The sequence below is a fragment of the Nematolebias whitei genome, chromosome 19 (genome assembly GCF_014905685.2).
Source record: "Nematolebias whitei isolate Nwh7 chromosome 19, NemWhi1, whole genome shotgun sequence".
In the NCBI taxonomy this organism is placed as follows: Eukaryota; Metazoa; Chordata; class Actinopteri; order Cyprinodontiformes; family Rivulidae; genus Nematolebias; species Nematolebias whitei.
Window position 1 is genome coordinate 23,779,355 of NC_056516.1, and position 22,213 is coordinate 23,801,567.

Consider the following 22,213-nt stretch of genomic DNA (forward strand, 5'->3'; position numbering starts at 1 on the left):
GTCTAACAGCCTCAGGGTAGAAGCTGTTCCTCAGTCTAGTGGTTCTACACTTAATGCTCCTTAACCTCCTTCCTGAAGGGAGCGGGACAAAAAGTGTGTGTGCTGGGTGAGTGGGGTCCTCCATGATGCAGGTGGCCCTCTTCCTGCATCTGGAGTTGTAGATGTCTGTGATGGCGAGGAGACTGACTCCAACATCTTCTGTGCAGCCTTCACCACTCTCTGCAAAGCTTTTCTTTCTGCAGCTGTGCAGCCTCCATGCCACACGTTGATGCTGGAGCACAGGATGCTCTCCACTGCACACAAATATATACAGAGTGCCTTGCGAAAGTATTCGTCCCCCTTGAACTTTTCAACCTTTTGCCACATTTCAGGCTTCAAACATAAAGATATAAATGTTGTTTTTTTGTTCCACTACGTTTGCTTTGCCCCAGATCAATAGAAAAGTTAAAGCTAAATTATACCAGAAAATACTAAATAAACTGGGCGTTAATGGGGAAAAAAAGAGGACCAAAAATGATTTAAAAACAAATTACTTTTTTTAAACCATTTTTATTAAGTAGTCAGGTCAAAGTTGTTAGGGAATTAACTAAAACAACAGAAATGAGATGAAAAGACTTAAAGACAGGAGCTCAAAAGAGGAAACCCACAAATCTCCCATTTTTTAAAGAAAAAATGTGCTAAAACCAGTAAGAAACGGTTTGATGTGTTTGTTTTGTACCAAGATCAAAGATTTTGACGCGCGCTTGAACACCGTATCGGATGATTTCTGTAAAATAATAAACGAGCAGGTAAATTATTTTGTTTCAGTTTCTCTGATGCTGTTTTTATAGAAGCTGGGATGAAGTGCAGAGTGGACGGACATGAGGACAAATCAAAGCCAGAACGAAGTTTATCAAGCTGTTACATGAAAGCTTTGGCATGACTTTTATTGATGAAGACGAGGAGGAGGAGGAGGAGATGAGCTGTGGCTTTAAAAAAAAGTGTCTTGGCTCATAAAGTCCTGAGTTTAGAGGGTTTAAACTGCTCCTACACAACTTTCAGGCTGACTTTAGACTAAAGTAGGGCAGTTTGACAGGCTGTTGGCGTATTGAGCTGCATCAAGACTCAAATATAAAAACCTAATTATTTTAGCCCGGAGCAGCACATGAACCGAATGCTCACCCATGTGCCACTCAGCCTGTCTGCACAAGATTTTTTGTGTTGTTTTTGTGCTGAAATCTAAAAATATTCATGACAATTTAGTTTTTCTTCACATACTCTGTTTAAATCAGTGTACCTTTCACAATAAGTGCATATTCAGATAAAAATAACTTGGACTTTGTACTTTGCTGGTCAAGATCTACTGAAATTTACCCCAATCCGTGCCATTGTTTGTTTTCCTGCTCTTTGTTTGGTGTTTCCAAACTCACCCGACTATTAGACGCACCACGGCACCGATGTATGAATCGTTGTTTTCTGTGTTCGTGTAGGTGTGAGATCAGCAAGAACTTGTGCTGCAGGAATCTGGCGGTGGAGAAGGCCGTCAGCGAGCTGCCGACAGAATGCACCTTCTGCCTAAAACAGTTCCCCCGCTCCAGCCTGGAGAGGCACCAGAAGGAGGAGTGCCAAGACAGGTTTTATGTACCACACGCTGAGCAAGCACGAGAACACTGTGTTTGAAACAGGAGAAAACTTACTGTCAGACATTCTTCTTATTAAATCCAGGCCAAACTATCAAAACCAACACACTTCATAGAGTATCACTGGTTTATACTTTAATGTGGAAGCAGCATCACACAGAGTTAATCTGAAGAAGACCACATACTGTGCATTAGTCACAGGCGATGCTGAAATCCTATGGGGTTGTATCTATGGCAACAGGTGACCCTGCCATGAGCCTGTGTTAGAGTTGCCATGACAGCAGCCATGGCAGGTGGTTTTATTTTATTATTTTTGGTAAGGTCAGATGGAAAACTGGAGGCAGACAAGTTTTGTTCTTAGAAACGCAGCCGTTTGCACCTAAACTTTATTTAACCCACCCTGTGCTGAACCAGAGCTTATTTTAGCTGATATGTGTAGCGTGGCTTTCATTATCTTTGCTTCACTGCAGTGACTAAGTAGTACCTTTCATACCATACACCACCTCCTTTTGCTTTAATAAAATAACAAGTCTTCATTGAAAATCACCTCTAGATGATGTAAATTATATGAATCTGCGGCCTCTTTCACCTGAGGTTGGTTTTCAGCGATCCACTTCACATCCTCGGCTAATTACTACCTTCCATTCACCGCAAGTGGTCACATCTTCATCACCCAGTTCCTCTGCCAAAGGATGCAACTCACACTAAGCTGCAGCTCTGCTTCCTTTGTCTTTAACGACACCTTGTTGTTTTGTTTCCAGGGTGACGCAGTGCAAGTACAAGAGGATCGGCTGCCCCTGGCAAGGTCCGTTTCACGAGCTGCCGGCACACGAAAGTGAGTGCTCCCACCCAACTAAGACTGGTACAGAGCTGATGGGCATACTGGGAGAGATGGATCAGAGTCACCGCAGAGACATGCAGCTCTACAACAGCATCTTTAGCCTGCTGTGCTATGAAAAGATTGGGTTCACAGGTACCAAGAAGTTAGGAGCTTCAGAGGAAACCTGAACAGTTCCTTGTTGCTCTTTTCTGTTTTCTAACGACCTCTCTGTGTTCAGAGGTGCAGTTCAGGCCGTACCGCACCGACGACTTCATCACCCGCCTGTACTACGAAACGCCACGTTTCACGGTCCTCAACCAGACATGGGTGCTGAAGGCCCGCGTCAACGACTTCGAGCGCAACCCCAACCTCTCCTGCAAACGCACGCTCTCTTTCCAGCTCATCCTCAAGAGCAAGGTACACTCGCTTCTTGGGTTCGTCCGGGTCTATTTTTAAGTCCCTGCGTGTCTGCTGGATCTCAGGGCTCCGTGGTTCACCACTTTTCTTCATGTCAGCTAAGTTTAGAGCGGGACAAAGTTTAGAAATGTTTTCAGGTGAACTTTGACAACCTGAGTTATGGCTGCCATCAAATAAGCCTGATAAAAATTACTCTAAGATGATTTAAACACAAGTAGGACGATGACAATTATATGTGAACAACTCCCATGTGATACGAGAGTCTTCATACAGGCTGAGTGAGTCCACAGCTTCTAAAATAAAAGAGGTGAGTCAGATTACTTCTCTGATTCCAGCAGGAGTGGATTCTCATGCTCAGAAGAGATGCGACGTTCACGAATGAGCCAAACTTTTTGAACGACTCTTTAAAATGAACCAGGGGAGCCGAGTTGCAGAGAGTTGAGTGTTTTTTTTTTTCATGTTTCACATAGATGGAGACACTCGCTTCTTCTTTGCTTCTTCACAGAAGTGGAAAAAGAATCGGCAAAGAGGAGCAGTTGTTGTGACTGACAAACTTGCACTCAGGAAGAGAGGTAGAGAGGAGTTACACGCTTGATTAGCATGCGTGATCGCAGCAGTCACTACATGTCACTACACATGGACATCATGTGACGTTCAAAAGACTGGTTGTAAGATCTGGCTCCCTAAAAAAACCAAAAAACAAAGCCCGTCTCCAACATTCACTCATTTCACGCTCTCAGGTGATGGACACCTGAGACTAGAGTTGCATTCGGGCCCAAAAAATCCGCCCCAGCCCGTAGCCATCATTTCTGAACCCCACCCGACCCAACGAATTATCAGTAATTACAGGTCTGAACCCGAAACACCCCCCTCAACATTTTAAATTAAGCTTTGACTGCATGTATAGCTACCGGTAATAACGGTCGGTGGACGCTCGGCTGAGTAAAAGAGGCAGAAGATCGGAGCTGAGGGGGTGTTTGTCCTTTCATGGCCGTCAAAGAACATTTAAACCCTGCTTCTGCCTGCATGCTGCATTATTCAGACATGGACCCTGCTCTGACATGTCTGCTTTGTGATCTCACCTGTTTGGGTCGTTGGCTGCGCGCGTCCTCTGAGTGCAGCGGCTGAATGAACGTCCATTTGGGCGATGGATCGCTGCCTACCGCGGTGAAATGGCTGTGTGCGGCTGGTGATTGTATGGCAAGCCATGTTGCCATATAATTGGATCATGGCTGATCCACTGACGCAATCAAAAGCCCAACACCGACCCGGCCCACCCATGCAGCACATTATCATGGCCCGGCCCGCCCCGAATTTGGGTCAGGACAGGCTTCGGGTCCAGGTTAAAAATGACAAATCTACCTGAGACCAAGAAACAAGCCCCAACATGTATTTTTCATTTTCAGATCCAGTCCCTAGAGAGAGAGGTAGGACAAGTTATTTGGACCTGTTTGCTCTCAGTTCTGTTTGGAGTTGGTGCACCTCTGCAGCCATCTTTCTTCGTCATTAAACAAAACACACAAGGCGTCCAGAAACCATTTCAGTTTTCCAAAGAGTCTTAACCTGTTCAAAGTTGCCAAACAGGAGGCAGAAAACACCGGAGTAAATGTACTTAAATTAAATTAAACGCTGTTCTTGAACCCTTTAAAGTAAATTCAAAAGCTTGGGCTCTGTAAGGGTAAAACTGATATTTTGACATAAATATTGTACAGTAACTGTAACTACTATGTAGTTGTTTAAGGTTAAACACACACAAATCTTTTTTTTCCTCTTTTTTTAATTTATTATTGTTTATTTCTGTTGATGCACATGGAGGGATGGACTGGAAAACTAAGACTGTAGCATCAAGTCTTATCTATCACCAGTTCAAATTTGATAACAATAGTAGCGACAGTGATTATTCTGGACATATCTTTATGAAAATATGTCCGTGCATATTTCAAAGTGTCCAAGTGGAGTCCAATATGTCCACACAATTGGACACCAATATCATAAGGCTGTAACTCCTGAATGCTTCAACATCAGTGAGGGCTCTAATGAAAGAGAAGAACTGCAGGAATAATTTTCTAATTCCAGATTTACTGTCAACATGATTAAAATACAGTAAATTATGAATAAACTGTAAGGAGGCACACAGAAATACGTACACTCTCCACCAGCACCACACACATCTGAAAACATGACAGAGTATAATTTCCTGACTTTATATAAACAAACAGCAGCAGTTTATGAAATGTTTTCACTTACATTTGAAGAATATTTCTTACAATATGACCCAATTCATAATCCATTCTGTCTGAGGTGATATGTCACTGCTCGTCTGCTTTATCCATTTCCTGGTCAGAAAAATCCCTCTTCCTTCTCTTAAACCACTCAGCCACCTCGTAAGAGCTATATTTTCTCTTTACAGTATGTTTTTCCCTCTGTTAGTTGAAAATAAACTGCAAAACAAAATGTTTTTTGCCAATGAAAAGGGACTTGTGGTATTACCAGAATTCATTTCATTTCATTACCTCCGTCTTATTGAAGCTCCAAAATTCATGATTGAAACCCGTGCCTTGGTGTAAAAATGTGATTTTTCTCTGCAAAAAGAAGCTGAGAACTCGTTTACTGATTTTTATTAAAAGCTTTGTGTGACGAATGCAATGCTAAAGAGCTCAAACCACACCGAGTGCCCGCCATTGTGAGAACCGAAAAAAAGGAAGGAGAGACAGCCCATATCATGTCAAGAGCCCTCCCTCCCATTTTTCTTAAAGAGACACGCTGCTCGCTCCCTCACTATCTATCCTTTGGTTGAAACAGTCTTATACTGCCATCCAGTGGTCAAAAAAGGTACTACACTCAAAACAAATTAACCAACATTTCTTAAATTTGACAATATTTATTAATTATTGTCAAATTTCAAACAATATTATCGTTTATCGCAATAATTTGAGACAATCGCCCAGCAGAATTTGTTATCGTGACAGGTGTAGCTGGTATTTAAATTAGAAGCGCCTGGTAAAGCATAGCGGCTGTTCAAAGCAGAAAGACGTCACAACGGCCTTGAGGTATTTTAAAGCCTTAACAGGTTTTAAAATACCTCACCCCCATCTTTCTCGCCTAATTTATCTTAATTTTTAACAAATTAAAAATGATGGTGGACATTGTGTGTGTGTTTGTAGTGTTAGCTAAATATCTCCTGAACCAGTAGACGATTTTAATGAAACCCTGAAAGTGACCGTTGAGTAAATATCTACAACTAATAAACTTTTGGAGTCAACTTGATTTAAGATGGCTGCCATGGCTAAGTGAGTTCAGCAAGTATAAAAATGTCGACTCGGCACGTTTTACAGGATTTGAGCTCAAGTTTTGTGTGGTGGTAACCGAGAGTCATTCTCAACCTCGACTCTGAGCACGAACTGACTATGAAATTTGTTTTTAAACCTTGACCAAAAACTATCGGAGTCTCTGTGTTAACAAAATATATTATGATGGTTTCTAACATCTGAGCTCAGCCCAATGCAAGCTTGCAGCTAACTAAACTTAGGAAACACAAAAATGGCTCTAACTCGGCCACGTTCACAGAAACTGAGCTAACATTTGGTGTTTGGGTAGCTGAGAGTCATCCCTAACACTTTGAGATGGAACTCATCTTGCAAGATCCAAAAATCTCAAGTGGTCAGTTTCTGGTGTGAAAGCGAGCAACTTGTATCAAAGAAGCAAAACAACTTACTTTTCTCTCAATAATAGAATGACGTAAATAGTTTGTCATTTAAAAGACTTAATGCAGTTTGTGTGTGAACGCAGGTGAACTCCACCCTGGAGTGCTCCTTCCTGCTGCTGAAGGGTCCGTACGACGACGTGCGGATCAAGCCGGTCATCTACCACCACTCCTTCAGCAACGACGCCAACGAGACCGACTACGTCCCGCTGCCCATCTCCGACTCGGTGGAGTGCAACAAGCTGCTGGCCGCCAAGAACATCAACCTGCGCCTGTTCATCTTCCAAGTCCAAAAATAAAGACCTCGAGGAGAGGAGGAGGAGGCCGAGAGTCGAAGAGGGTGATTGAAGACGAGGATTAAAGAGACTGAACCATTGATACCTCTTAACATCCACACACACACACACACACACACACACACACATACTGATTACACTTACCTCCTTTTACAAGATAGTGAGCATCCTCGCTCAGGAAAGCTGTGAGTTGCTATGGAGATGAGATGATGGAGGGGTGGGGTGAAACGTGTAGTTGAGGAGAGGCGGTAGTTGTGGTTTGTGACGACCTTTCACCTTGGGACACCTGGAGTCAAGGTTACACACGTACACACACACACACACACCGACCAAAGCAGGGTTTGCTGCGTGTGCTTGTTTTTGTGTGTCCGTGGAGCAGAGCGGAGGCGACGGCCCCCACAGGGTGCGACTCGAGCTCTGCCCGCATGTCGAGCTGACCCGACGACACGAGACAATGTCCCGGACTCTACTGAGCCGCTCTTTGGGTCCACGAGTGCCCCGCTGTCCTCAACGCCGTCCTGGTTCCACAAAAAAACAAACGTTTTACGTCTTAGTTTGCCAGAAAAAAGATAAAAAAACAGCCCCCCCCCCGCACACTTCTTTCTTCAAGAGAGCCGACTTGGCTGAGTGGATATTTTAGTTCTTCAACCTTTCCCTCCAGCTGTGGTTTTATTTAACCTTTGACCCCCCAACAGCTTTTTATGTCTCAGCCCCAAATATTCAAGTACTTGTGAACATTTTATTTTTATTTTACTTGAGTTTTAGTGTGAGGTTGGATGCCTGTGTGTAAATGTGTGTTAACAGATCAACCAGCTGACACCAGATGTTTACATACACTCTACAAAAAGACAGATGTTCTCGATGTCTGACGTTCAGTCAAACTGAGCCTTTCCAGTTTTCAGTCAAACGCTCCCAAATTTATTCCAGTTGGTAAATGTTTGAATACTGAAATATTTTTACTACTTCCTTCAAAGTGACAGGTTAACATAAATGTAGTATTTGGTAGCGCTGTCTTTAAACCGTACGACTTGGGTCAAAGGTCTCGTCGAGCTTCTTGTAGCTCGCCTCGCTCACATGTTTCAGCTCGGCCACAATTTCTATGAGCGTGAGATCAGGGCTCGGCGATGGCTGCTTTAAAACATTTACTTTGTAGCTAATTTCTCAGTATGCTTAGGGTCATTGTCCATTTGGAAGATCCACCTGTCCCCAAGCTTCAACTTCCTGGTTGACGTCTTGAGATGCTGCTTTAATATTCTCACACGATGTTCTTCAGTCATGGTGCTGTCTGTGCTGCGTCACTTCGAGTTAGTATGTCACCAAGTGGTACTTTGATATAAAGGCAGCTAAAGAGGTTAAAAGTTTGTGATAATTGCATTTTGTCCAAATATGATGAATAATGTCTTATCTGTGGGTCCCGTGAACAAAATGTCCAAAGTATCGTCCTTAAGAATGTTCTGAAGCACTTTTCTGAGCAGTACCAACAACTACTGGTTTTGAGCTGAAAACTTTTAGCATTTTGCTACTTGCCCTGCACGCTAATAACAGCTGGAAGGTCCTGATGTCCAAATATGGTTTGAGGTCTCCTCTCTCAGATGACATTGAGAAATCTTCATTAGAACATGGAAAAAGTAAGATTCAGACTGGATTTCCAGGAGTTTTTTTGATTTTGATATCTCTGGAGATGCTCATGATGTCGATAAGTAGCTTAAAAAAACAGGAATTTGAAAGTGCTTCGTTCATTTTGACTAAATTTGACTAAATTCTCAGTTTGATGTGATGGGTCTCATATATTTTATGAGGTGCACCAGTCCCTGTAACATGATGTTGCCACCTCCGTGCTTCACAGCTGTGGCGATGCAAACTTCTTCGTTTGGGCTTCAGGTTTAACGAGGTTCTTGATGATCACTTTAAACGTAGTTCCCAAAAATGAAGGTCTTTGTCCCTGTAATTTTGTTATGTTGCTTTTAGAGAAATGGCTTCTTCCTCACTGAGTGTCCTTCAGCTCGTGTTTCCAAATGACTCTGACCAGCTTCAGCAGCATCAGAAGCTTCCAAAGACGTCCGAGCTTTCCTAAATTGTTTAAAGGTACAACAGTCTCATAGTACGTGGACTTGTAACTTTGAAGAAAGTAACCAGAAATCCTCTCATTATTCAAATGTAAATAATTTTTGGAGTCCTGATTTAAACCAGGAAGCATTTATTCTGATGAAATGTAATGTATGTAAACATCTGGCCTCGTGAACTCGTCCTCGGACCTCCACACCGGACCCTCATGGTTCATTATGTCAACTCTATTCAAAACTTTGAAATTTACTGACACTTTGAACCACAAAAATAATTAAAAACCAAAAAAAGTGTTTAATTTTACAGTTCTGACGTACTGAAATTATTTTAGCCCTTTAAAAAAAAAAAGTTTAACGGTTGTTTCTTTAAAGATGATTTGTTTTAGCAGCTTTGTGGAGAGTTCAAAATTATCTCATACACCATCAAACCAAAAACATTTAATCCAAAAAAAAAAGCTGTTGGTGCTGTAACTACCATCTGTTCTTGCTACATTTTTTTTTTTTTTAAATGAACAACCTGGGTTTTATTAGATTACCACAAAACAATTGATCTTAAAAAACAACTGGGCATGCTATAATCCAGGATGAAGCTCAGATTAAGCTCCAAACGTGATGGGCGGACATCCCCCAGCAGTCTGATATTACCGACAGAGACCCAGACTGAGTCTCAGGTGGTCTGGACTTGATGGTTTTGGGATGATTCTGTGTGTGTGTGTGAGAGAGAGACATGTGTTAGGCTTACTTGAATGAAGACGAGCTGTTGTTACTTTAGTAGATTCTACTGTAAAGACACGGAGCTCTCTCCTCTGACCTCCACTCTTCTGTATTTCCGTGTTTTACTGCTTTGACTTGATGCCAGTGGACTCGCTCATCTCACCATGGCTGTACATGTGCCTTTTATTAAAGATCACAGAACCTGCAGCGCTCTGTGCGTGTGTGTGTGCAGAATGTAGGACAAAAATAGGCCTGGCTCCGTGAACGCTCCGACCTTTATAAATTATGCATTCTGTGCTGCCGTTATGAAATCTAAATTGCATTTTTGGATGATGGATATGTTTCATTGAGTTTGATGAGAGTGAGTATGAATTACACGGAGTACAAAGTGAATTATCCGGCGTTTGAAACAACTCTGCATCGGCAGCTTATTGCCTGCTCGACGGTCGAAGTGGGGATATTGCAGCAGCGTGAAAACGTCGATGGCCCCAAGACTTGAAAGCGAGTTGATTTTGTGCAGCGATTCGCTCCCGTATGTTTGTAGGAGCTGATTGAATTTTGGCAGAGCTTCAGCCGGATTCTGATCTTTCTGAGCGGATGTTTAGCAGAAGCAGCACGGTGTAAATAAAATTAGCCACTGCTGGATTTCATTAAGCATCTTCAGTTTCAGGAATAGTTCTGTGCCTCTCCGTCACTCTGTTGTGACACGAGGCCTTGCTGAGGAGGAAAAACCTTTTGCAATGACAACGTGATGCTTTTTCTGTATAAAACATTAACCTGATGGTCCATGACAGGAGTCTGCAACCTTTACGATCAAAAGAACGTTTCTCTCCTTCTTTCACTTCATTAAATGCTGCAGAAACCTGCTATAACTGTGATTATCAAATGGTGGCCCACGGACCACCTTAGGTTCTTGGAGGGGGCTATTCTGACCAGTAGGGGTGACATTATAAAACTAAAAATATCTGACGATTTTTAACACTTGAATTTTTTACATTTTAAGACAAAAAAAAAGACCAGATTCTGTAAAGAAGTGGAAAAAAAGGCGTTTGTTTCCCCCTATTTTTAAAATGAACTATGCAGGCTTGTGATATTGTTTAATTTGTGGAAACACTAATGAAGTATTTTGAAGAAATAAAGTTTGCTTTACTTGTATTAATTAGTACTACACATTTTCAAAATACTGCAGGTTGCAGACCCCTGTTCTATGATGTCAAACTAAAAACAAAGTCAAACCTTCACATTGAGGAACAAATTATTTCTAATTTGTAAGAACACTCATTATTCTGCAGAACAGGACCGTGTAATGCACATATATCAAACTCAAGGCCCGGGGGCCAAATGTGGCCCTCGTTGACATCTGGCCCCCCAAGATGATATGTTAAACTTAAAATACTTTTTTCACTTGAATTTTTTTCAGTAATCTTTGATTATGTCAAAAGTGCAACAGAAAATGTCAAATGAGACCAAACTCTTTTTGAGGAACCTGCAACCAAGAAAAGATGTTGGTATCTGACTTGAGTTCATGTAGATTTTGAAAGTGACCCTTAGTTTGAAAAAGGTTTTAATTGTGGCCCTTTTTGCGAGTTTGACACCCCTGGTGTAATGGATACTACTGAACACCAGGAGGCGCTGATGTTCCACAGGATAATACCTGGAAGTGTTCTGCCTTTTTACAGTTTAAAAGCGTCGCTCGTTTCTCCTCAATCGATTAAAGCAGAGCTCCCTTGGAGGTTTTTATTCTTCTTAAAAGAGCTCGACTCTTCACTTGAGTACCAGTCGTCGTGGATTTTTACGCACCCGTCAGATTTTCTGGGAACTGTTTTTTTTTTTTTCAAGCTCCCAGTGTTCAGTTGAGTGCACAAACAAGAGGGACTTTCTTTGGTGTGCTTCACTTCCTGATAGATGTTCTAGCTGCATCTGTCAATACTGTCGTCAAGTTCAGAGGAAGGATGATGCAGACAGTGTGACCTCATCAGTCAAGCCATGGCACTTTATTCTCTTCACACAGTGCATTTCCTTAAAACACAATATATAATTTAATAACAATATAAAACTCCCATTTGTGTATATAAATTATGCATTCAGTACAGCAGCTCTGATATATTTTCTACTAAAGCTTTGGTACAGTGGAACATTTATCTGTGAGCGAGGGTTATGTTTTCCGTGTGCGAACAGCGCGCCCACATCATCGGGAGATGAGCGTAGGAGTGCGAAACAATGTGTTTGTGTTTCAAAACGTGTGCGAGCATGTGACTTGGAGCGGGAGCCGAGGTGTCGTCGCTCCGTCAGTACTGCGCGCTCCAGGCCGGCGCGCTGAGGTTGGAGCAGCTGGGAGGATGGCAGCTACCGTGGTGGGAGGGAGGGGGAGCCACGCAGCAGTATCCCGCATCCCCAACTCCCCCAGTTACAACTTTACTTTGGGGAAAGGGCACCGAAGCACCCCCCTAGAGGCAGACGAAGAAAAAGAATAAAAAGAGGATTTTGCCACCACAAGCACTTTTTCAACTCCTAAATGCTTCCCCCTCTGGGAGATGAGCTGCTGGAGTCTGAGACAATGAGGCGTCTGAGTGCTTTACCTGAACCATGCTACACTGGAGGGGGGCGACCGGTGGGTAGGTGCCCATCACCGGTTGGGGTTGGGTGTGGGAAGATGGCTGCACCCTCATAGCAGGACTGTAACCTGAGGAGATATCAACACTTTCATCAAGTAATGCAACTTTATTTATTGTCAAACAGGGAGGGGTCACTGAAAAATGCTCCGAGGTCAGAGTCTGCAGGGGCTGTCCTTTGATGAACAATTAACATTAATAATAATAATAATAATAATGTCTGACGTTAAGAGGTTAACGTTTGAGGGAAAATGTTCCACATTATTCGAACAACTATTTGAGCTTCAGAGTTGAAACAGAATTTGTGGTTAATCAACACTGAGTTTTGATGTGATGCACGGATGCTGAGAAGCAGCATCTTGTTTAACGATGTTCTGCAACAGATATGAACGAGCCATCAGAGGACGACCCAGTTCAGCCCCAACATAAACTGGTAAATTAAAGCATTACAAAAGGTATGAAATCGGCTTATTTTGATTATTTCTGCATTGCTTTAAAACAAGAAATAAATGCAAAATGTCTTAAATGCCATGTTACTTTATTTTCAGTTCATTGGAAGTGTGTGTCCCCCCCACCACCCCCCCCCCCCCCCCCCCCGGCAGGCCACCATTTGTTGTTCACTGTTTTAGAGCATATTTAACTACACGCATTGTGAAGAGTTGTTAGAAATAAAGCTTCCTCAGCGGATGTTTAGCATGTTTATGACGTTTGAAAACGTTAGAAGACACTGAACATGATTGTTGTTTGACAAGATAACCAGCCACGTGTTCTTAGTTCTGTTAAATTAAAACACGTATAATTTATAATACAGCGTATAAAACAACGAGTGAGGATCAGAAGCAGCAGGAAAAGAGACCGGTTCACTGTGAGACCCTCAGACTACATCTCTGACAGTGTAACGGCCCCCTCCTCTGCTGCTACAGTTTGACTTCCTTTCCTCTCAGCTTTTCCTCACACTCCAACGCGACACACACATCTGGGGGGAGGGAAGGTACCTGTTGGTTGTGCTGCTTGGCTGTGGACATGCTGGGTGGGTGAGACTGGTCTGCAGCCGTGCTGAGCTGAGGTAGGGTACTGTCCAAAATAATACACAGGCACCTGCAGGATGACAACGTCAGCGTGTGTTCGGTCTCGCGTTAACTGATGTCGTGAAATGATGCGAGTCTTTACCTGAGGTGAGGGCTGGAAGTAGCTGGAGGGGGTGAGCGGGGCAGGAGCTGCTGCATAGATGTAACCCTGACTGGGAGGGTAGACGGGTGGTCCGTCTCCTGTGGACTGGCAGCTCACTGTCACATGAGCGAACTGTGAGGAGAGATCTTCAACCTGTCGGGTCAGAAAGAAGGGAAGAGGAGTCAGAGGCTCGTTGTGGAAGCAGACATTTGATGAGTGTTACATACTGTCGAGTATGGCTGTGAGGGGGGGACAGGCAACATCTGTGGAGCTGTGTAAGAGACAGACGCGTACTGAACCACCTGAGAGACACACGGGGACAGAGATAAGCAATGAGTGTGTATGTGAGTGTGAACACACCTGTGTGTGTGTTGTTACCTGGGGCGGAGATGCCTGCAGCTGAGTCTGGCTCCTGATTGGCTGCTGATTGTCTGGAGGGTTGTACACAGCAGGCGTTCCGTCGGGGTTGAGGAAAGGCTGCCCTGAGAGGTCAAAGGTCGAGCACGATAAATATGCGTGCGCACCTTTTTTGACAGACAGGCGGGATGTGTGACGTACCGGTGGCTGGGTTCACTAATATGCTCCCCGGTGGGATGCCGTTCTCCGCAATGAAGGCAGAGTTAGGAGGCGTCTCCTCGATGATGGGAGGAGGAGAAGAGCGAGGACAAGCGGGCGACAGTCTGTAAAGAGAGATGGAGCCTGAGGGAAAGAAGTGAAACGGAGAAAATTATATTCAGCAGCTTAATCTGAGCGATGGAAGAAAACAAGAAAATGGTGCTAAAAACAAACTGTGTGCCACCCTTCAGCATTAATGACTTCTCTTTTTTCCTGAATATGTGAAGAAGAAGAAGACTGGAGGTGTTGTGTGAAAATTTGCAGCTCGGGTGTGAAGATTTGTGGCTCGAGCTCCGTTTTCACACGAGAAGAACTTCCACTGCTTTTTGTTAATTAGATGCTGCTGACTAAAAAGCTGATAATTTATAAACAGTGATCTTTCTTCTCCAAAGTGCGGAGCGATGATGATGAAGCCCAAGTTTGCAGATGGACAGGTGTCGAGGATAGAGGCGCCCCACCTTTGTTGATGGAGTTTACACCTTGACGACGTGACGTAAACTGTGTTGAAATGTTTTTTTTTTTTTATAAAGTTTAAAAAGACGCACCTGAACCTCGTGCGTCCCAGCTGGGACAGGCAAGTTGGTGGGGTTTGGGGGTGAAACTTGTCCACTGGTTGGTGGAATCCGACTCGGTGCTGCTCCAGGGTCGGGGGTCGTTGCTATAGCGACAGTCCGTCTCAGTGCTGCTCTGCCTGCTGCTTCCTGTCCAGCTGGAGCCTGAGCTGTCACGGCTCCCCCTGTGAGGCACATCCAGAACACAGCCGTGTTACTGCTCGAGAGGCGCTCCGTTTGTGAGCGCAGGGAGCACAAATGGCTCCCCGACCTGTTTATGCACAGGCTGAGGAGTTGATGCCACATTATTCACTAAAACTCTCTTTTAAGTGTTTCTTTGCTGACAGAAAGCCTAGATCCCGACACACACAAAGGAGTAAAATAAGATCTCAGCCCTCTTTGTGTTTTCGCTGCAGACTCTGAAGCCCCGCGCCGGCCGGGCTGACCAGATTAAGATGATAAATGACTGCGTGTGTGCGCACACGAAGCTTTACCTGAAGAGCAGTCTTTTCCTCTGGGTCTCAGCATATGGATTGTACTCCTCCACATCCCTGCACACGCACACAGATGGATATTAATGTTCTCATCTAAATATAAAAAGCTGAGAGTTACATGGAGAAAATACACTTCAGGCAAGGTTACCTGGTTTCCACACGGGCGCTCTCCTGAGTACAGGGTGGCTGGAAAAGTACAGACGAGAAATGAGCTTAGATTATGGTTTTTTTTCTGTCTGTTTCGCCCGTCTCGGTCTCTTTCCCTCACCTCTTTGTTGAAGATTCGTTCCCGCACCTTTTGGTACTCCTCCTCTCTCTCCTCCATCGACTTGCTTTGCTTTTCGCGGAAAATGTGGCGCCGGCCCTGTTCGGGAGAGGGAAGAGGACGGCTCGAGTCAAGGACGGGACGGGATCAATGTCAATTATGAAGATTAATTGCTGGGAGGCCAGACAGACCTGCTCGTCTGAACTGTTGTCCCTCTTCAAAATGGTTCTCCACTGGTGGATGTCAGTGGTCTTCTCTTTAGGCACCTCGTCCAGGAAACGCCGCTCCGGTCTTTACGCAGACAAACACAGCTATCAGCGTCTAAATGAGCTACTTTAAAGTACACACGGACAGGTTGATAACGCTTACATGCGTGTGTTGCTGGTTCTGTTGATGATGACAGATTTCCCGGTCTGGTCTACGTTGTGCTCCATGCCGAAGTAGGCCGCCACCCGATGGACCAGCATACGGTGGTAGGATGACATGTGAGGGAACTTTTTAAAGGGGCTGAAAGACAAAATATGAATCAACCCTTCCTTCTTTAATCTTTCATATGGTTTCATATTAAACTTGTATATTAAAAGTCAGGCAGCTACAGGGGAATTCAAAGATCCACACAAACACACCTACTGCTGGTGAGGAAGTCGATCATGTCTTGCTCCAGCGTGAGCAGCATCAGACGTTCTCTGGGGTTGCCGTTCAGGGTGTTGACAATAAACTCATGTAGGTCGATGCCGGTGGAGTCCTTGTACTCCACGCTGGACTCTGGGAAGAAGAAAACAGGCAGGAAAGACATGTCAAAATACAAAAATACAAAACCGCATGGCAATATTAAACACCCCAGGAGAGCTGCGTGTCAACAGAAGCAGGGAATCACGGTTTGATTACACTTTATTTGCTGTAACCAAACTCTCTTTTATGAAACGGCCACCTCCTGCAGTCACACACCTTTGGACAGTGAATGCATCTTTGGATCCGAGCTTGTCTGTTCTTCCTCCTTACAGGAAGTCATCTGGTTGTCATGGCAGCTCGGTGAGATGTTTGCGTCTGGAGAGGGCTGAAATGGAGAAAAATAAAGTGATTTGAGTTTGTTGACAGGGGTACGGAGGCGGTGGAAGATGCAAAATGAGAACATGAGTGCAACTTACGTTGGTTTCTTTGAGCGGGAAGGACTCCTCGCTGACAGCCATGCTGCGCACTAACTTCCCTTTGGCCTGAAGTACACGCACAAGCAATATTACAAATTCATAGGGCCTAGTGCAATCAATATCTCAGTAGGAATGAATAATGTGACGCAGCGCCACTTTAGCTTACCTTGAGTTTTTTCTTTGGTTGCACCTGGTCGCAGTGTTTCTGCGAGCGAGGGCACAATTTATTATCGGAAGGTAAAATATGAGTCGAGTCAGTAAAGAAGGCGTGTCGTTTTTAACAACAGATTTGAGCTGTTTCTGTAATGTCACCTACCTGCTGCTCGAGCTTTTTACCGTCAGCCTGACGGTCCTCACCTTCCTTCTGATTGCAGAGAGGGAGGCATGGCGGTGGGGAGGGGCAGCTCTGGCATGACATCACATCGCAGGGTTTGATGAACACCTCTGTGTTTTCTACAGCTGCTTCTGTCATCCTTCTGTGAAGTGCACAGCTCAGAGTTTTCAGATTTCACCAATTTAGCCAAATCTTTGCCTTGATTTACATGAATCTGTGCACGTACCTGTTTACTGGGGAGCCTTACAGGTGAATGATGGGGTCATATAGCCCATTTTCCCCACAGGGCAAACAAAAATGCAATTACTGTGTTCGCCTCTGCTCACTTCCTCCACTGTTTGTCCTCTCTGCGGGCTCTTCACTGGTCAATAGAAAACAGCCTGAAGAGATTAAAAAACAAAACTGTGTTAGCAGCTGCTTTATGACCGAAACAAAACTACAGTTTCACACAGACGCAGTTGCCAGAGCGTCCAGAAATGACATCAGGAAGCTAATCTTGAGTTCATTTAATGCGTGAATCTTTGTCTGAACTTCCCGAATGCTCTCCTGGCTTGACAGTTAATTGCTGCCTCGCAGTCGTCAGCGTTATTACTGTAAGTGTGACTTTATGGCGTCAACGTATAAGCCTGCGATTGTGCATTGTATGTGTGTGTGGAGCCAGCGTGAACGCATGTCTGAGAGCGTGTCCTCGAGCTTTTCTTAGAAACAGCAGCTGTGGAGGAGAGCATCATCTGATCTGGCAGCAATTATATCCCCAGAATGCCGAGCTGAGGCTCTGGACCTTGTGGTGAGGGTACTGCTGAGACCAGAAGAGGTAGACACACACAAACACTCAAGAGGTAGAGGGCGTTCTACCATCTTTTTCATATCAGCCAAAAATCGCTCTGCGGGGTACACGTTCTGCTGCAACACGCTGCTCAAGGGGGAGTTTAATCCTGCAACACCTGGGACTGAATGACGAGCTCAGAGGATGCTGAGTCCCATAACATGGTTATTTAACACCCAACGGGAAAGAACAGCAGCTTTTCTGGAGGGGGAAAACGGGCTTCTGTCAATCCAAGTGCAACCAAAGTGGTGTTTACTTCCCACAAGCTTCTTAATAAAACCATTAAATAAAAAACAACACAAAATATTTACAACTGGATCAAGGGTCGAGTTAAGGAATATTTTCCTATAACAAGAAAATAAATCACTCCGTCAGTAGTTAGGATTCTAATCGGATAATTAGAAAAATGTTTCACCGATGAGCAGATAGGTGGATTTATTTTTTAATTTTAATTAAAGCTGTAACAAACATAAAAAACTGATGAATTCCTTTAAATGTTGAATGCCGAGTCACTCAAATTAATGCTTTTAGTTTACTAAATGTTGCACGTTTTTCACGTTTTCTAAACTTTTGCGGAAGATGTAGAAATGAATGAAAGGACTGATCATTAATAAAAATCCTAACAGCTTACTGCCCTGCCGTTTGGTTTACAGTGATCAGGGTGCTAATAAAGATCTGCACCTGTGTGGTGGTCTGTCTGCTGCAGCCTGAGTAAAAAACTAAATGATTTTGAGACTTATCCGCTCAGAAGGATGGTAATAACTTAGCAGGCTCCCTAATGTGCAGCTCTGTGAGACACGCCAGCTCCACAAGAGCTCCTCTGTGACCTTTTACCTCACAGAGGGGAAACAAATCAACACTAACTTTTAGAATCAGAGAGAAAAATGTTAAGTACAGAATGTAATTTGTAAATTAGTAAAATAAAAACACAAGCGTGTCAATATTAGATGTGATGGAGGCAAATCCTCTCAGAGGAAAGATGAATCAGGGCAGGGAAGGTGACGATGACGAGAGATGAAGAAGCAGCCTGTGGGGGCTTTAAAGGTGAAAAGGGTTGAAGAGAGACGACGAGGGAAGGAAATGGAGAGCCCATTTCCAGGCTTTACAGCAGCCAACAGCGGTGGAGGAGAGAGGTTGTGGTGGTGGGGATTTAAGCAGCCCCCAGTTTTTGAGCTGAGCGCTGCAGAAGTGGCCGCCCGCCCGGGGAGAAGGTGTGACACGATCATTAGCGTGTGACGGATGGCGGCGGGAGGAAGGGAGCACCAGTACCCGCTATATCATCATCCATCTGCTGCTCCCCCCGAAGCCTCCAGCCTCAGAGCCACTTGCTCACCAGGACACTTTTCTCCTCCAGCCAGAAGCTGCCTGGCTCATGTGCAGGCAGGCCAGCCGGTGGGAAAAAACAATCCAAAGGCTGCTTCAGATGGCCACTGTCAGCTAAACCCAGGATTAGGTCTTTAAGCCTGGACCAGTCCTTGTAATTAGAACCCATAAAAACTGTCTTTCAATACCAGGATGGAAACGATCAGTGAATTTGATCCTGAACCTCCATCCTCGTAGATAAATCTGAATAAAATAAAAAATCCTCTGTGCCTCTGGCCACAAAAAGCTGTGGTTCGTGTTTACTCTCTGAGGATGCTGCTGAAACTACAAGAGGACTTCATATATTCTCTCCCTCGACTGAAGAGCTCGTTAAGAAATGTATCGATGGGAGACTTTAAAGCGAGTCTCACTGATTTCTAATAAAAATGGAGAATTTTGAGGCCAAGCGCAGACCATTAGGAGCTTTGTTTATCCATAATGTGTACAGGATGTGCCCCCGCGCAATTAATTGGAACGCTTTTGGTTTCCCTCCAACAAAATACATTTTATTATTAACTTGGGCAATTATTGCTTTACTGTAAATATTTTATTTCCTGGTGTGGCAGCTGAATGCGCTCTCCCCCTTTCTTCTGCATCTTTAGGTGAACCACTGCAGGGCGTGCATCATAGGAACCAAGATAAAACAGAAAGTAGGTTGCACATGTGGCATTTGGGTTATACTGTCCTGTCATCAGCACCTGGGCAGCCGCAGAAGTCTTATCTGCAAGGTGACTTGTGGTTTGTCACAGCTGCACTGTTCTGCAGCTGAACTCAAACCCTCAGACAAGAGAAAACACACACACACACATACACACACACACACACACACATACACACACATACACACACACATACAGCAGAACTATGATAGAAAAAAAGGTTTGTGGCTTCACTTCAAAACTTCAAGCATCTTGAATGAGTCACAAGCAGATCACGAAACAACTCCTGTGTAAAATGGTCCAAGAGCAATCAGAAAAAGACATTACCTGTATAGAAAAATAATTTTAAGGTCATCAGCTGTTCATCTTGATGATGATTTTTATCCGTTCGCATCTTTTATTCACATTTTTGTGTAACCTTGGAAAGAATTCCACATCTTACTGTACAATTTTCTTGATTTTGTTAATTTTGGTGCGTGTCCTTGCTCCATTTCTTTCATATTTCTCCTTTAATGGTTGTAATTTTATATCTCTATGTTGTCTTTTTGCATGCAGTTGCGTCTTTCTAGGATAGGTCCTATATGGGGGGTCCGGTTTCATTGTGCCATGTTCGGTTTGGTCAGTTGCTTCAACACAAACAAACAAAGAGGTGTTTCTCTGGTTTCCTGTGAAGTCGCAGAAATGGACCGGCATGTGTTGTGTCAGGAAACGCGGGTGTGTTTGGGTGGTGGTGTGTCGCATTACGGTGACCCAAAGCGAGCTGACACACCGGACTATTTTTACAGCGGACCTCCTGCCCCTGGACTTCACCGCTGTCAACGGCGTGTGGAGCTCAGAGGACGGCGGCTGAAGAGGGACACACAGCCTGAGGACCCATCATCAAACCGGAGGCTGTGTTCGAGTCAAACAGCGTCCAGTGTCTCACGCGCAACACAAGCGGAGCGGAACAAACACGCGCATGAAGCAGATCGCAGAAACGTTTGCGTTAAAAATCGCGTGCGTGTATAGCAAGCCATTTTAGCATATAATACACGGGCTTTTCGAAGTACTGCAGCTATCCATAATTATTTAGTGACAAAACGAACACTCCATCTGTACAGGATATCATTTACTTTTCTGATATCAGGACAAAATGTCACCACTTTCCGCAAATTGAAATTGTGCTTTCAAACGCATTCTTCATATTCAAAATTATCGCAATCTGAAATGGGAGAAACCTCCATTTGTTTGCGGTACTGGACAAATAACACTTGACATTTATAACAAGTCTGACGCAAATGTTAAAATGGCCCCCTAATTTTCCGGAACATTTTTAATATGTTGACAGTTAATTCATCAAAGTTGCAGAAACAACATATGTGTTGTTTTAAACGTTGATTGAGATCAGAATTTGATTTTTTTTTTTTTTTTTAACTATTAACTATATGCTACACCGACCTGCCATAATATAAATGTATAGTGTAAAACATTTAACGGTTTGTCCCGGTTACAGTTCAGCGGCACCCGCTAGCTCTACTGACCGCCTGCGGATGATGGCTGCGCCGCTAGCTACATCCAGACCGGCTAAATTAAAAAAAAACTTAAAACACCCTCAAACTAGTTAACACCACAACATACAACACACCACGTAATAATCTATCAAAAAAAAAACAAAAAAAAACGGCAGTAGTTAACGGCAGTAGTTAGCGGTAAACCAGTGTCCTCGCGCTGACGACCGTTAGCTTACCTGACGCGGTCCCCCACCGCGGGCTCGCGCCGCTGCTGCTGCTCCACAACCCGAGAGCGTCCGACTGAACGCTCCTCCGCCTTTAGCTCGTCTCTGTCGAGGCAGGAGGAGCAGGAGTTTAAAGGGAGGGAGGAGGAGAGGGAGGAGGCTGAACGACCGCTCCGAACCCTGCGCCACGCGCCCACACGCACGAGAGCCCCTCCGCCGTCCACTCCCCCGCCCCTCCCCTCCTCCTCCATCATCATCATCATCATCTCTGTCTCTGCTGCCTTGCATCACTTCAGCCTCCATTTTTAAAAACACCGCTTCACTGTGATGCACAATTAAAACCAGTGCTTGTGGAAAATTGCTGGACAATATTTGCTGATTTTTATTTTATTATTTTTTAACAATGCAACAAAATTCAGTCTACAACAGAAAATAAAATTTCTCATGTAAAGATAACTCATCCCTCAAAATTACACACAGTGCTGTGGAAAATGTTTTCTTTTTAAGTGAACATTTGCTGCTTTTTTATTTATTTGTAGACCAGTACCTGCCTCATTTTAGGAAAACATTTCAGTCTGTTAACCTGTTTTTCACACGCACTTTTTGCCTCAGGCAGGAGGTTGAGGAGCATTAACCACTAGACCAGGGGTCTGCAACCTGCGGCTCTGGAGCCACATGCGGCTCTTTGGTCCCTCTGCAGCGGCTCTTTCAAGCTTTGGCCAAAACTGACATAAAACTGAATTTTATTTGTTATACAAACAACAAAAAATGATTAGTTCAAACAGTTTTTCTGTCATTTCTTTTGCAATTTGTGAACACTGGAGCGAGTAC

The 22,213-nt window shown here is 44.1% G+C and overlaps 2 protein-coding genes across 3 annotated transcripts in view; one reads left to right on the forward strand and one right to left on the reverse strand.

The window, feature by feature from the left end:
* Positions 1-7,941, forward strand: part of cyhr1 (cysteine/histidine-rich 1) — an 11,183-nt gene extending 3,242 nt beyond the window's left edge. Inside the window, exons 3-6 of the mRNA XM_037693415.1 lie at positions 1,470-1,613; positions 2,381-2,592; positions 2,678-2,856; positions 6,646-7,941. Coding sequence (XP_037549343.1) covers positions 1,470-1,613; positions 2,381-2,592; positions 2,678-2,856; positions 6,646-6,858 — 748 coding nt within the window. The 3' untranslated portion in view covers positions 6,859-7,941. The remainder of the gene's footprint in view (positions 1-1,469; positions 1,614-2,380; positions 2,593-2,677; positions 2,857-6,645) is intronic.
* Positions 7,942-11,540: 3,599 nt separating this feature from the next.
* Positions 11,541-21,483, reverse strand: arpp21 (cAMP-regulated phosphoprotein, 21). 2 transcript variants are annotated; one of them, XM_037693435.1, is made up of 20 exons: positions 21,395-21,483; positions 17,048-17,201; positions 16,804-16,963; positions 16,654-16,692; positions 16,488-16,553; positions 16,288-16,396; positions 15,966-16,104; positions 15,709-15,846; positions 15,531-15,630; positions 15,343-15,438; positions 15,223-15,260; positions 15,075-15,131; positions 14,575-14,765; positions 13,973-14,113; positions 13,793-13,896; positions 13,642-13,716; positions 13,415-13,567; positions 13,240-13,318; positions 12,212-12,315; positions 11,541-12,079 (listed from the first exon to the last, which is right to left on the reverse strand). In XM_037693435.1, the coding sequence occupies exons 3-20, from the start codon at positions 16,957-16,959 to the stop codon at positions 11,921-11,923; spliced, it is 1,944 nt and encodes a 647-aa protein (XP_037549363.1). In that variant the 5' UTR covers positions 16,960-16,963; positions 17,048-17,201; positions 21,395-21,483; the 3' UTR covers positions 11,541-11,920. The 2 variants fall into 2 exon arrangements, with proteins under 2 accessions (XP_037549363.1, XP_037549362.1); XM_037693434.1 differs by having other exon boundaries at positions 13,240-13,342.
* Between the last annotated feature and the right edge of the window lie 730 nt (positions 21,484-22,213).